The following is a 15,711-nucleotide window of genomic DNA, read 5'->3' on the forward strand; positions in this document are numbered from 1 at the left end:
AAATGGAGGAGAGATAACATCAGGAGTTCAAGTGGGATATTTTGAGAAGTTTGCTGAATCTGGCTTAGATATATAGATGCCAGTGTTGGAAACCGAAAATCTCAGGAACAACTTAAATCAATAGTTGAGATTTTAGATACAGAGTTGAGTTTTCATCTAAACATAGTGATAAAATCAACGAATTCCTGGATTTGATTTCACATGTACAGGGGCCTTTGGAAAAGCACAAGCGTAACATGTCAGGTTCTTCGGTGCAGCTCCTATGTAGTATAGAAGATTGACTGTTAGAGGCAGGTTTTTCCTCACTAATCTAGTGCTGCATTGAACATAAGAGATGCATTCTGTGTTCATACTATTTTTAGTAGGAGGTGAAGTACGGGGATACCCAGTACATTTAAAAAAAATGGAGGGTAATAGTCACAAACTAGTGTTATTGGAGGGATGTTTTCTGAGTCGTACTTGTCCCAATGGGGATAGTCACTCATTTTGCACAGGCCTCACATTTAAATAAAATGTATTTGATAAGATTATTAATATAGTCTCTTTCACTATTCTACATGGTAAGCTGCCCTTTCTATTTATTTATGTTTTATGGTTGTTATTTGATGGTTTTAATGTATCGTAATATATATTAAGTTTTACTATTTACCTACCTATGATATGAATTTATATTGTCTAAAAAGATAGATAATCCCTTTATTACCCATTCCCCAGTTTTACATAACCAACAAAGATATATTAATATACTTTTAACTTCTGTGATTACCTTGTACCTAAGCCTCTGCAGACTGCCCCCTTATTTCAGTTCTTTTGACAGACTTGCATTTTAGCCAATCAGTGATGGCTCCTAGGTAACCACACAGGCATGAGCACAATGTTATCTATATGGCACACATGAACTGACACCCTCTAGTTGTGAAACACTGTCAAAATGCATTCAGATAACTGGCGGCCTTCAAGGGCTAAGAAATTAGCATATGAGCCTCCTAGGTTTTGCTTTCAACTAAGAAAACCAAGAGAACAAAGCAAAATTGATGATAAAAATAAATTTGAAAGTTGTTAAAATTACATCCCCTATCTGAATCATGAAAGTTTATTTTTAACTAGAAAGTCCCTTTAATGATGGAATTGTAGTGTGCCTAAGGGATGTTTCTTTTCCCTATTTTTGTTTGACCTGTTTAGTTAAACACGAGGTCGGCTTTGCTTATAGAGAGTTTCCTGAACAGAAGTTAAAGCAGATGTGAGCTGAATTATAATGTGGAGAGGAGGACAAACAGAACAGTAGTAGACATTATAGTAACAATGCATTTTGTCCAAATCATTGGGGCCGATTGACCACTTGGTAAATCGTCCCCTTAATGTTATTTGGAGTAAATATTTACTTTGATAGAAAAGTATCCAAACTGAAGAATTACTTGATTAAACCCTTGCAGCAGGGCTGGCTGTATAATGCTTCCTGGTGGGATTATGGAACCCAGGCAATACTTAATTGGGGCAGCACATAGGGAGAAAATGGTTACCTTAAATAATATAAAATATGCACAAGTCACTTGTATATGCCTATGTATCTTTTTTGCCTTTAAGATTCAGTGCAATGGTTATGTTTAGAGTGTAGAGGAAAGAGAGTTGGGGCGTCATTTTATTCTCTGTTCCCTGTAAATATATATGAATATGATTATATACATATATATTTATGTGTTTATATGTGTACATACACAAATTAACACATACATATATATATATATATATATATATATATAATCATATAGATATACGTTTACAATCTGCTGCCCATCACTTGTTAGGGTGCCAGGAATCAGACTGAGAAGAGAAATGCAAAAATAATCGCACCTTTATTAATAACAAAAAAATAATAAAAAGTCCACAAGTCAAATAACAAGCCAGGAGTCAAAGCTAGAGCTGTTAGTCAGACGAGCGGAGTCAGGAGCCAAAGCGAGTAGTCAGATGAGCCAGAATCAGGCACAAGGAGAACAGCAGAGTCAGGAACAAGCCAGGAATCAGAAAAGATGTCAGACAGCCAGGTAATACACAGGAACTCACAAACAGGTCTGAGGCAACGCAAGGGCAAAGCATACTGAACAGAGGCCCTTTAAATAATAAGTGATGACATCACAATACTGAGACTGCAACCTATCTCACACGGATGATGTACACCAGTCTGGCCATAAGAGGCTGTGCAGGAAATGAGCAGCATCACACACTCTGCACCAGATTCAGTAAGAGAGGTGAGTAAAATGGCTGCCAACGGCACATGGCAAACAAAGCAGGGAAAAAACCCTGACATCACTGCACAACAAATTACCCCTTTCGCTGCTCTAGTTCTTGTGCCATGTGTCAGGATATGAGAACTTGGATCCCATTGGAGCCTATGGAAGCAAGCTCTCATGAGCGCAATACTTCCGTGCAATGTGAACACGACCATTTGTGTGCACTGGTATTAGTAAGTTGAGTGCAAATATCACTTTCACAGAAGCCATATTTTGTGCTCAACTTGTAATCTAGCCCAACATCGGGTCTCTGGGAAATCCCCCCCCCCCAATAATTCAATCCTGGAGATGCCAGTGGCACTGTGATTCAATACAGTGATTTGCTGAACTGGAAATGTATCCGTTGCCTTAAGAAAATGATTATAATGAACTCTAAACAAACAATCTCACTAAAATAATTAAGATTGGAGTCTTTTAACCCCTATAGCTGACATAAATTCTAACTGCTATTAAGCTCTAAAATTCAAAACAACCAATTGGATTAATGCCCATACCTATCAATTGGTTTAACCAATCAAAAGGATGCAAGGCATTTCTATTGACTGATTTGAATTTTTAAATCCACCACTAGGACCAGTGTCCATTCTTACTGGAGGACTTGAAGTAAATCAGCAAATAGCAATAAAACAGATGATCAGAATGCCTCTGTATTAACAGGAAAGTCATGTCACAATAAACACAGAATCCTGTTGTCACCTGGATAAAGATTTCAGACAGTAAATGTATTGGGGTGTTTATATTTCTCTTGTAAGTTGTATCCAGTCCACGGATCATCCATTACTTGTGGGATATTCTCCTTCCCAACAGGAAGTTGCAAGAGGACACCCACAGGAGAGCTGCTATATAGCTCCTCCCCTAACTGCCATATCCAGTCATTCTCTTGCAACTCTCAACAAAGATGGAGGTAGTAAGAGGAGAGTGGTAAAATATAGTTAGTTTTTTCTTCAATCAAAAGTTTGTTATTTTCAAATAATACCGGAGTTGTACTATTTTATCTCAGGCAGCATTTAGAAGAAGAATCTGCCTGCGTTTTTCTATGATCTTAGCAGGTTGTAACTAAGATCCACTGCTGTTCTCACATATGTCTGACGAGTGAGGTAACTTCAGAGGGAGAATGGCGCGCAGGTTATCCTGCTATTGAGGTATGTGCAGTTTTAAGTTTTTCTAGGGACTAGAAAATGCTGCTGGTACCTGATTAATGTAAGTTAAGCCTAAAAACAGTGATTTAATAGCGACTTTTATCAGGCTTACTACCAGAGATATATACTCTGATAATATGGCAATATAAAACGTTTGCTGGCATGTTTAATCGTTTTTATATATGCTTTGGTGATAAAACTTATTGGGGCCTAGTTTTTTCCACATGGCTGGCTTGATTTTTGCCTAGAAACAGTTTCCTGAGGCTTTCCACTGTTGTAGTATGAGTGGGAGGGGCCTATTTTAGCGCTTTTTTGCGCAGTTAAAATTACAGACAGAGACATTCAGCTTCCCTCAGCAGTCCCTGCATGCTATAGGACATCTCTGAAGGGCTCTAAAGGCTTCAAAAGTCGTTTATTGAGGAAGGTAGGGCCACAGCTGAGCTGTGGCAGTTGTTGTGACTGTTTAAAAAACGTTTATTTCGTTTTTTTATGCGTTTTTTGCATTAAGGGGTTAATCATCCATTTGCAAGTGGGTGCAATGCTCTGCTAACCTATTACATACACTGTAAAAATTTCGTTTGATTTACTGCCTTTTTTCACTGTTTTTCAAATTTTGACAAAATTTGTTTCTCTTAAAGGCACAGTACCGTTTTTTATATTTGCTTGTTAACTTGATTTAAAGTGTTTTCCAAGCTTGCTAGTCTCATTGCTAGTCTGTACAAACATGTCTGACATAGAGGAAACTCCTTGTTCATTATGTTTAAAAACAATGGTGGAACCCCATATGAGAATGTGTACTAAATGTATTGATTTCACTTTAAACAATAAAGATCAGCTTTTCTCTTTAAAAAATTTATCACCAGAGGATTCTGACGAGGGGGAAGTTATGCCGACTAACTCTCCCCACGTGTCAGACCCTTTGACTCCCGCTCAAGGGACTCACACTCAAATGGCGCCAAGTACATCAAGGACGCCCATAGCGATTACTTTACAAGACATGGTGGCAGTCATGGATAATACACTGTCAGCTGTATTAGCCAGACTGCCTGAATTTAGAGGAAAGCGTGATAGCTCTGGTGTTAGGCGTCATACAGAGCATACAGACGCTTTAAGAGCCATGTCTGATACTGCCTCACAATATGCAGAAGCTGAGGAAGGAGAGCTTCAGTCTGTGGGTGATATCTCTGACTCAGGGAAACCTGATTCTGATATTTCTACTTTTAAATTTAAGCTTGAGAACCTCCGTGTTTTGCTTAGGGAGGTTTTAGCTGCTCTGAATGACTGTGACACAATTGCAGTGCCATAGAAATTGTGTAGACTGGATACATACTTTGCAGTGCCGGTGTGTACTGAGGTTTTTCCAATACCTAAAAGGTTTACAGAAATTATTAATAAAGAGTGGGATAGACCCGGTGTGCCGTTTCCCCCCCCCCCCCCCTCCTATTTTTAGAAAAATGTTTCCCATAGACGCCACCACACGGGACTTATGGCAGACGGTCCCTAAGGTGGAGGGAGCAGTTTCTACTTTAGCAAAGCGTACTACTATCCCTGTCGAGGACAGTTGTGCTTTTTCAGATCCTATGGATAAAAAATTAGAGGGTTACCTTAAGAAAATGTTTATTCAACCAGGTTTTATCCTGCAGCCCCTTGCATGCATTGCTCCTGTCACTGCTGCTGCGGCATTCTGGTTTGAGTCTCTGGAAGAGGCTTTACAGACAACGACTCCATTGGAGGACATACTTAATAAGCTTAGAGCACTTAAGCTAGCTAATTCTTTTGTTTCTGATGCCATTGTTCATTTGACTAAACTAATGGCTAAGAATTCTGGATTTGCCATCCAGGCGCGTAGGGCGCTATGGCTTAAATCTTGGTCAGCTGACGTGACTTCAAAGTCTAAACTACTAAACATTCCCTTCAAGGGGCAGACCCTATTCGGGCCTGGTTTGAAGGAAATTATTGCTGACATTACTGGAGGTAAAGGTCATGCCCTTCCTCAGGACAGGTCCAAATCAAGGGCCAAGCAGTCTAATTTTCGTGCCTTTCGAAACTTCAAGGCAAGTGCAGCATCAACATCCTCTGCTACAAAACAAGAGGGAACTTTTGCTCAGTCCAAGACGGCCTGGAAACCTAATCAGTCCTGGAACAAAGGCAAGCAGGCCAAAAAGCCTGCTGCTGCCTCTAAGACAGCATGAAGGAATGGCCCCCTATCCGGTAACGGATCTAGTAGGGGGCAGACTTTCTCTCTTCGCCCAGGCGTGGGCAAGAGATGTTCAGGATCCCTGGGCGTTGGAGATTATATCTCAGGGGTATCTTCTGGACTTCAAGGCTTCTCCTCCACAAGGGAGATTTCACCTTTCACGATTATCTGTCAAACAGATAAAGAAAGAGGCATTCTTACACTGTGTGCAAGACCTCCTAGTTATGGGAGTGATCCATCCAGTTCCAAAGGAAGAACAGGGACAGGGATTTTACTCAAATCTGTTTGTCTTCAGACCAATCTTGGATCTAAAGATCTTAAACAAATTCCTCAGAGTTCCATCATTCAAAATGGAAACTATTCGGACCATCCTACCTATGATCCAGGAGGGTCAATATATGACTACGGTGGATGCTTACCTTCACATTCCGATACACAAAGATCATCATCGGTTCCTAAGGTTTGCCTTTCTGGACAGGCATTACCAGTTTGTGGCTCTTCCCTTTGGGTTAGCTACAGCCCCAAGAATTTTTACAAAGGTTCTGGGGTCGCTTCTGGCGGTCCTAAGGCCGCGGGGCATAGCAGTGGCCCCTTATCTAGACGACATCCTGATACAGGCGTCAAATTTCAAAATTGCCAAGTCCCATACGGACATAGTTCTGGCATTTTTGAGGTCGCACGGGTGGAAAGTGAACGAGGAAAAGAGTTCTCTGTCCCCACTCACAAGAGTCTCCTTCCTAGGGACTCTGATAGATTCTGTAGAAATGAAAATTTACCTGACAGAGTCCAGGTTATCAAAACTTCTAAATTCTTGCTGTGTTCTCCATTCTATTCTGCGCCCTTCGGTGGCTCAGTGCATGGAGGTAATCGGCTTAATAGTAGCGGCAATGGACATAGTTCCGTTTGCGCGCCTACATCTCAGACCGCTGCAACTATGCATGCTCAGTCAGTGGAATGGGGATCACACAGATTTGTCCCCTCTACTAAATCTGGATCAAGAGACCAGAGATTCTCTTCTCTGGTGGCTATCTCGGGTCCATCTGTCCAAAGGTATGACCTTTCGCAGGTCAGATTGGACAATTGTAACGACAGATGCCAGCCTTCTAGGTTGGGGTGCAGTCTTGAACTCCCTGAAGGCTCAGGGATCGTGGACTCAGGAGGAGAAACTCCTCCCAATAAATATTCTGGAATTGAGGGCAATATTCAATGCTCTTCAGGCTTGGCCTCAGTTAACAACCCAAGTTCATCAGATTTCAGTCGGACAACATCACGACTGTGGCTTACATCAACCATCAAGGGGGAACAAGGAGTTCCTTAGCGATGTTAGAAGTCTCCAAAATAATTCGCTGGGCAGAGAAACACTCTTGCCACCTATCAGCGATCCATATCCCAGGTGTAGAGAACTGGGAGGCGGATTTTCTAAGTCGTCAGACTTTTCATCCGGTGGTGTGGGAACTCCATCCGGAGGTGTTTGCTCAATTGATTCATCGTTGGGGCAAACCAGAACTGGATCTCATGGCGTCTCGCCAGAACGCCAAGCTTCCTTATTAGGGACCCGGAAGCGACGCTGATAGATGCTCTAGCAGCGCCTTGGTCTTTCAACCTGGTTTACGTGTTTCCACCGTTTCCTCTGCTCCCTCGACTGATTGCCAAAATCAAGCAGGAGAGAGCATCGGTGATCTTGATAGTGCCTGCGTGGCCATGCAGGACCTGGTATGCAGACCTAGGGGACATGTCATACTTTCCACCTTGAACTCTGCCTTTGAGACGATACCTTCTACTACAAGGTCCTTTCAATCATCCAAATCTAATTTCTCTGAGACTGACTGCCTGGAGATTGAACGCTTGATTTTATCAAAGCGTGGCTTCTCTGAGTCAGTCATTGATACCTTAATACAGGCACGAAAGCCTGTTACCAGGAAAATCTACCATAAGATATGGCGTAAATATCTTTATTGGTGTGAATCCAAGGGCTACTCATGGAGTAAGGTCAGGATTCCCAGGATATTATCTTTTCTCCAAGAGGGTTTGGAGAAAGGATTATCAGCTAGTTCTTTGAAGGGACAGATCTCTGCACTGTCTATTCTTTTGCACAAGCGTCTGGCAGATGTTCCAGACGTTCAGGCATTTTGTCAGGCGTTGGTTAGAATCAAGCCTGTGTTTAAACCTGTTGCTCCCCCATGGAGCTTAAATTTGGTTCTTAAAGTTCTTCACGGGGTTCCGTTTGAACCTCTTCATTCCATAGATATCAAGCTTTTATCTTGGAAAGTTCTTTTTTTTATGGCTATTTCCTCGGCTCGTAGAGTCTGCGAGTTATCTGCTTTACAATGTGAGTCTCCTTATCTGATCTTCCATGCAGATAAAGTAGTTCGGCGTACAAAACCTGGGTTTTTGCCTAAGGTGGTATCTACTAAGAATATCAATCAAGAGATTGTTGTTCCATCATTGTGTCCTAATCCTTCTTCAAAGAAGGAACGTCTTTTACATAATCTGGACGTGGTTCATGCTTTAAAGTTTAACTTACAAGCTACTAAAGATTTTCGTCAAACATCTGCTTTGTTTGTTGTTTACTCTGGACAGAGAAGAGGTCAAAAGGCTTCGGCAACCTCTCTTTCTTTTTGGCTAAGAAGCATAATCCGCTTAGCCTATGAGACTGCTGGACAGCAGCCTCCTGAAAGGATTACAGCTCATTCTACTAGAGCTGTGGCTTCCACTTGGGCCTTTAAAAATGAGGCTTCTGTTGAACAGATTTGCAAGGCGGCGACTTGGTCTTCGCTTCATACTTTTTCCAAATTCTACAAATTTGATACTTTTGCTTCTTCGGAGGCTATTTTTGGGAGAAAGGTTTTACAGGCAGTGGTACCTTCCGTTTAAGTACCTGCCTTGTCCCTCCCTTCATCCGTGTACTTTAGCTTTGGTATTGGTATCCCACAAGTAATGGATGATCCGTGGACTGGATACACCTTACAAGAGAAAACACAATTTATGCTTACCTGATAAATTTATTTCTCTTGTGGTGTATCCAGTCCATGGCCCGCCCTGTCATTTTAAGGCAGGTCAAAATTTTAGATTAAACTACAGTCACCACTGCACCCTATGGTTTCTCCTTTCTCGGCTTGTTTCGGTCGAATGACTGGATATGGCATTTAGGGGAGGAGCTATATAGCAGCTCTGCTGTGGGTGTCCTCTTGCAACTTCCTGTTGGGAAGGAGAATATCCCACAAGTAATGGATGATCCGTGGACTGGATATACCACAAGAGAAATAAATTTATCAGGTAAGCATAAATTGTGTTTTTTCTATTTTTGTTATTTTTAGCAACATTTTATTTTTTATTAAATTATAAATGCAATTATACAAAGTAGAGAAAAATTATTTGTAATATACTTTTATTGTATATTTTCGTGTAATTTAAAGGGGATATGAAAGAAATCTTTTGTGATTCACACAGTGCATATCATTTTAAAAAAAAGTTTTCAATTAACTTCTGTTGTCAAATTTGCTAATTTGTTCCCATGGTTGTCTTTGCTGGAGCGATACCTAGGTAGGAGTTTGGAGTACTACGTGGCAGGAAATAATGCTGCAATCTAGGGCCGGATTCGTCAACGGATCAGGCTGCAGGCTCGCATGAGCGAACTTGTAGCAGAGAGTTGAGAAGCAGCGGTCATCAGACCCACTTCGCCAGCTGTTATGTGGCATATATCAATCCCCCCGGACTTTTCGGATGGGGGAGATTGACAGCAATTTACTCCTATTATAAATTTTTCTTCATTCTCTTGGTATCTTTATTTGAAAAAAACAGGAATGTAAGCTTAGGAGCCAGCCTATTTTTGGTTCAGCACCTGGGTAGTGCAACCCAGAGTGCTGAACCAAAATGGTTCTATGCGAATCATGAAAGAAAATAATTGGGTTTCGTATGTCTTTAAAGTGTGAGTCCTTTACTTTTGTTTTCTTCTATCAATATTGTCTACTAGATTACACTATGTGACGCCCCTTTTTTGTACTTTGTTTTTTATTACATATATGAGTCTGTAATTGGCTGATGTCTGTCACATGATACAGGGGGACGGAAAATGGAAAGAAGTTTGTTAGAAAAAAATGTCTGTTCATTTAAAGTTCAGAGTAAGGGCTTTTGCAGTGTAGTTTTACTATGCACATGTTGATTATGTAATTCTACTTTATTTAATGATCTCTTAATATCTTAATTGGTGACAGAAGAGATAAGATAAACATACTGGATGTGCATTTTAAAGGGACAATAAAAACCATTAGATGTGTATATAAAATATTTAGTTATGCAAATTTTAAACAACTTTGCAGTATAGTCTCATTATTTATTTTGTTCCCCTTTACGTGTAATTTAGCTCTGAAAATTAAGCAATTTCTAATTCTCAGACCTTGAAAGGCACCTACAGACTTCTCAAGGCTAACTCTGCTACATATATGTCCCTAAGTGGCTTTATCAGATAACAACTGGAAAACAATCTACTCTATGCTAACAGTATAGTGGGGGTTAGCCTTGTTGTCTGTGGATTAAAGCCCAGATTGGCTCCTACAAATAAGGTAAATGGCTGGTGAAGTTTTGTTATTGAAAAATAACTACAGTAAAATGGATGTTTATTTGTTTTAAAAACATTAATACTTGTCTGATATGTAATTCTATAGCAACATAACAGAAATGTCTGGAATTACAGGGTGTTTCCTGTCCCTTTAAACAATATATCCTTGGGAAATTGTTGCTAGCAAAATGACATTGGAAAAAAAACAAAAAAAAAAACAGCCATTTTACTATGCTCTTTAGTGTCCCCTTTAAAGGGACATTAAACACTAAACAAATGCTAGATAGAATAATGCATTCAAAGAAAAGATCAGCCCAGTCTGATAACTTGTAGATGTATTTTATTAAGTTTCATTAGCTGTTTAAATATTGACAAAATAAGAATAAAGTTTTAGTGTCTATAAAACAATGGGAGCTGCCATGTTGTAACTTGCACTTCCATTTCTAACAGCAACTGAAAATCTCACAATTTCAGACTGGAATTACAGGAAAGAGGGGACAAAATAAATAATGAAAGTATATTGCACAGTTATATATATATATATCTTATAAAGTAAGAATTTAAAGTGAAAGTAAACTTATGTGATCTGCTATACACAGTTACACAGTTTAGATAAACATAATAGTAGTTTCATTCATAATTTTTTTTAAATTTAAATCTTAATACCTTTTTGCCTCCAAAAAAGTCCAATATTTTCTATTTTCAAATCTGTCGTTTTTCTTGATCTAATTCACTTGCAGCTCACGTGTATTTTTCCTCCAATTGACTTTCTGGCCGATCGGCGGCCGTAAAGCTACGTCATCCCACTATTGGATCAATTGCACATGCGCCAAAGCTCTTATACCCATTATTATGTAGGGCGCACGTTCCCGATCAGCGCATGTGCATAGCTGTTTATCTGTTGCAGCAATCTAAATTTAGGGTTTGATATCGACTTTCTTTTCTCGCAAAAGCGGCTGCTCTGATTCTCAAATAACATAGTACTGAATGAATACATTATTGCTATTCATTCAGTACTATGTTTCCAACTCTGTGGACGCATGCGTGTTGAACACAGGATGGTAAGAAAATCGCATGCGCATTGCGGCCACGATCGTCGATTCGCGCATGCGCAATGCTTTCTATTATCGTGAATGCGCATTTCTCCTACGTGGACAAGGGGCGGAGTAAGGCTAATGACGGTAAGCAAAATATATATTAAAAAAAATATAGATTCACTAATAGAAAAAAATAAAAAACATAGCGATCACAATATACTATTGGTATATAATACATCAGTGTTTTGCTGAGCATAGAAATTTACTTTCACTTTAAGAAGAAGTATAGAGAAGAAAGAAAAAAGAAAAGTCAATCTTTACCAGCACTAAGACAATTGTTGCAAATAAAAACAAGAATATACTATCAACAGCAGAGATGTACTGCTAAATAAAAAACAAATGTAACACTATAGCAGATAGAAAAAAAAAAAAAAAAATGTACCAAATCAATAATATGTTAACCCTATATCCTAAGCACATATGTGATTATAAAGATCTACTCAAATATAATGTTCCGCTAGCAACTGGGGATCCCCAGAGCCGACAATGAAGTATGGGCAAAAAAGGAGGAAAACATTATTCCTTAGAAACCAAAAGTCAATTTCTATATCATGTTGATGTATGGCCAATTGTTTCCCTTGAGGGATGCTACGTTTTATTTGCAACAATTGTCTTAGTGCTGGAAAAGATTTACTTTTTTCTTCTTTTTTCTTTCTTCTCTATACTTTTCCTTCTTAAATTCTAACTTTATAAGATTTATTAATTAATTATACAATCTCTGTGCACCTTTTTCCTGCCAATAATTCGCAATGAGAGGCAGGAACAAGAGGACATGTCAATCATAATATCTTTAGTGCTGCTAGTTTACAAATATATATATATATATATATATATATATATATATATATATATATATAATGTCCAAATGTAGGAGGGCACTCATAGGATTTGTATAGAGGCATCAAACAGTATATCTTTATTTCCAAGTTAATTTCCTATTAATTGTAGATGTCAACATTTGACCCATTTGTGGGCCTTCTTCAAGACAATATAAAATTATTGTAATGCAGCATGCATTATTCACAAATGAACTCCCAGCTGAGCAATGATATCCATGAATATCCATGAATATCATCATGGATATCATTGCTCTGCTGGGAGTTCATTTGTGAATAATGCATGCTGCATTACAATAATTTTATATTGTCTTGAAGAAGGCCCACAAATGGGTCAAAACATTGACATCTACATTTAATATGAAATTAACTTGGAAATAAAGATATACTGTTTGTTGCTTCTATACAAATCCTGTGCCCTCGTGTAATTGGACATTTCTATACAATTACATGAGGATAGCACCCGGGAGTCGGGACGTGATTACACTCGTGTGGAAGGAGTGCTGGGCTACCTGCTATGTATTATATATATATATATATATATATTTATCATTTTATATTACCATCTCAAAGTGTTTAATGTCCCTTTAAAGGCCACTAGCAGCGAGCGTGTTAATAGTACGGCAAGTGATACTTACGGCACATAAGTGCGCCACCTCCAGTATGAAATAAAACAGACATATAAATCTAGGGACATCACATACGTACCTGGAAGCCCATGCATGAAGGCTGAAGGAAGGCGAGACAGAAACAACAAAGGAATGTTTGTGGTGAAGAAGAGAATCAAATAAAAGACTGATGCAGACAGAAAGGACAGCGTGAGAGCTGCTCGGCCGCCGTTCTGATCCGAAAACCTAAAAAAAAAAGTGAAGATTTTTTTGAGAAATGTAATAAAAAAACAGAAAGGTACAAAATGTTAGAAATTGTATAAATCTAATGTCATTGCAGTTGTAGTAGTTCTATTGTAGTCCTATATACATACTTATAAATAAATGTGTACATAAATACCGTCTTAATGGAACATGAAATATATTCCTGACAGATAGAACATGCAATTATAAGTGACTTTTCAGTTTACTTCTAATCATCAAATTTAATTTGCATTCTTGATATCCTTTGTTTAAAAGCATGCACTACTGGGAGCAAGCTGCTGATTGGTGGCATTGTTGGTCTCTGAAATGCCCCAAAACATTTCAGAGTTTATATACGTCCATCAGCCATGAAACAGGTATTGCTATTATAAGGAAGGTGCTTATGGTCAGTGGTGGTTATTCACAAGCACAATGTTGTTTTTTGGAAGATCTGTTGCGTCTAGTATTATACTGGAATTTTTTTCTTTTTCAAGATGATTGGTTGAATAGTGATAGATTTTTTTAAGGGTTTTTTGGGTGGGTTTTTTTTTTAGTTTGGACAATGTAAGAGAGCTAAATGCCCTTTTAAGGGCAATGTCCATCCAAATGCCCTTTTCATGTCAATGGGTAGCTTAGGTTTTTTTTAGAGTTAGGTTTTTTATTTTGGGGGGTTGGTTTGGTGGTGGGTTTTATTGTTGGGGGGGTCTTTGTATTTTTTTTTTTTTTACAGGTAAAAGAGCTGATATCTTTGTGGCAATGCCCCACAAAAATCCCTTTAAAGGGTTATTGGTAGATTATTGTAGGCTATGTTTTTTTTATTTTGGGTGGGCTTTTTTATTGATAGAGCTATTAGATCAGGTTAATTCTTTTTTTATTTTTGATAATTTAGTTTTTTATTTTCTGAAATTTAGTGTTTTTTTTTTGTAATTTAGTCTTTTTTTGCATTTAGATACTTTTTCATTTTTAGAGTAGTATGAGGATGGAGCGGCGGAATAGGGGTTAATAAATTTAAAATAGTGTTTGCAATGCAGGAGGGCCTCGGTTTTGGGGTTAATAGGTAGTTTATGGGTGTTTAGTGTACTTTTTAACACTTTAGTTACGAGTTTTATGTTACAGATTTGTAGCGTAAAACTCATAACTAATGCTTTTAGATGGCGTTACAGATCTTGTCATTTTAGGCTGTAACGCCGTTTTTTTTGCCAGAATGCAAAACTTGTAATGGCAGCGCTATGGGAATCCCATTAAAAAACGTCATTTTTTTTAGTGCGGTACTGACGTTGCGTTACAGGCTAAAAGGCTTGCGGTACACCTATACCAACAAGACTCGTAATGGCTGCAGTGCTGTTTGCTGAAAATACCATATTTTCAGCGTTAAAAGACAAACACAGAGATTTGTAATCTAGCTGAATGTTATAAAGTATAAATATCTATTTTACATTAACATTATCAGATATATATAGAAATATATATTTAATAAAATAAAAAATCTAGGTGAAGAACATAGGAATGGAAAATATGTGTAATGCGATTCGTGTTTCAAACTTTAGGTCTAGCGCGGCGTTGGATTAGATCCCATGAAGAAATGCTAACTTCAAAGTGTGTTATTGAAATATTAAATATAATATACTACAAAATATTAATAATTATTCAAACTTATTATACTGTACATACTGTAAAATATATATTCATATTCTATGGATTATTTAGAATTTTTTACAGTATCTATAATATTTTTTTTAATAATTATTATTAATACTTTATAAATAGTTCAAGTTAGCAATTCTTCATGTGCGCTAGCCCAACACCGCGTTAGACCTAAAGTGCAAAACGTGAATCGTGATACACATTTTTTTACAATCCAATGTTCTTCACATAGAAAAAAGTTTATTTTTTATAATATTTATACACAGTATATATATATATATACATATATATATATATATATATATATATACGCTCACCGGCCACTATATTAGTTACACCCTGCTAGTACCGGGTTGGCCGGTACTTTTGCCTTAAACATTGCCTTAATATTTTGTGGCATAGATTAAACAAGGTTTTGGAAACATTCCTCAGAGATTTTGGTCCATATTGACATGATAGCATCACGCAGTTGCTGCAGATTTGTCGGCTGCTCATCCATGTTGCGAATCTCCTGTTCCACCACATCCCAAAGGTGCTCTATTGGATAGAGATCTGGTGACTGTGGAGGCCATTGGAGTACAGAGAACTCATTGTCATGACTATTCTCTGTAAACCCTATTGATGGTTGTGCGTGAAAATCCCAGTAGATCAGCAGTTTTTGAAATACTCAGACCAACCCGTCTGGCACCAACAACCATGCCATGTTCAAAGTCACTTAAAGTGAATGTAAATTTTTGGTTATTAATTGTTACCAACTTGTTCACACACTTATAAATATTCAAACCGCAATAATATTATTTTAAAATAAATAATGTTTATCGTTATTTTGATATCTAAACTTAGCTCCGTGCTATCCATTGAACTCCTCCCAACCATCTTCTTCCTGTTTTTCTCCATGCATCATTTAAATATCTACCGCCCACTCGATGACATCATTTTGAATCGCGTTCACGATTAGGGGTCTCATTTGCGCATGCGTTCACAATTTGGATGACAATACGCGCATGCGTTCAGCAACCAATACGCTGTAAACCTCGGCACCTCGTATCACATTGCGCATGCGTTAATACTCCGTAACAAAGTATAGTATATCGGGTAGTT

General features: G+C 38.2%; 1 protein-coding gene across 1 annotated transcript in view; it reads right to left on the reverse strand.

Moving 5' to 3' along the window:
* Positions 1–15,711, reverse strand: part of SLC22A18 (solute carrier family 22 member 18) — a 209,266-nt gene that overhangs the window by 173,458 nt on the left and 20,097 nt on the right. The window contains exon 3 of the mRNA XM_053720433.1: positions 12,824–12,969. Within this exon, the coding sequence (XP_053576408.1) occupies positions 12,824–12,969 (146 nt within the window). The remainder of the gene's footprint in view (positions 1–12,823; positions 12,970–15,711) is intronic.

This window comes from Bombina bombina, chromosome 7, assembly GCF_027579735.1.
Source record: "Bombina bombina isolate aBomBom1 chromosome 7, aBomBom1.pri, whole genome shotgun sequence".
Classification (NCBI taxonomy): Eukaryota; Metazoa; Chordata; class Amphibia; order Anura; family Bombinatoridae; genus Bombina; species Bombina bombina.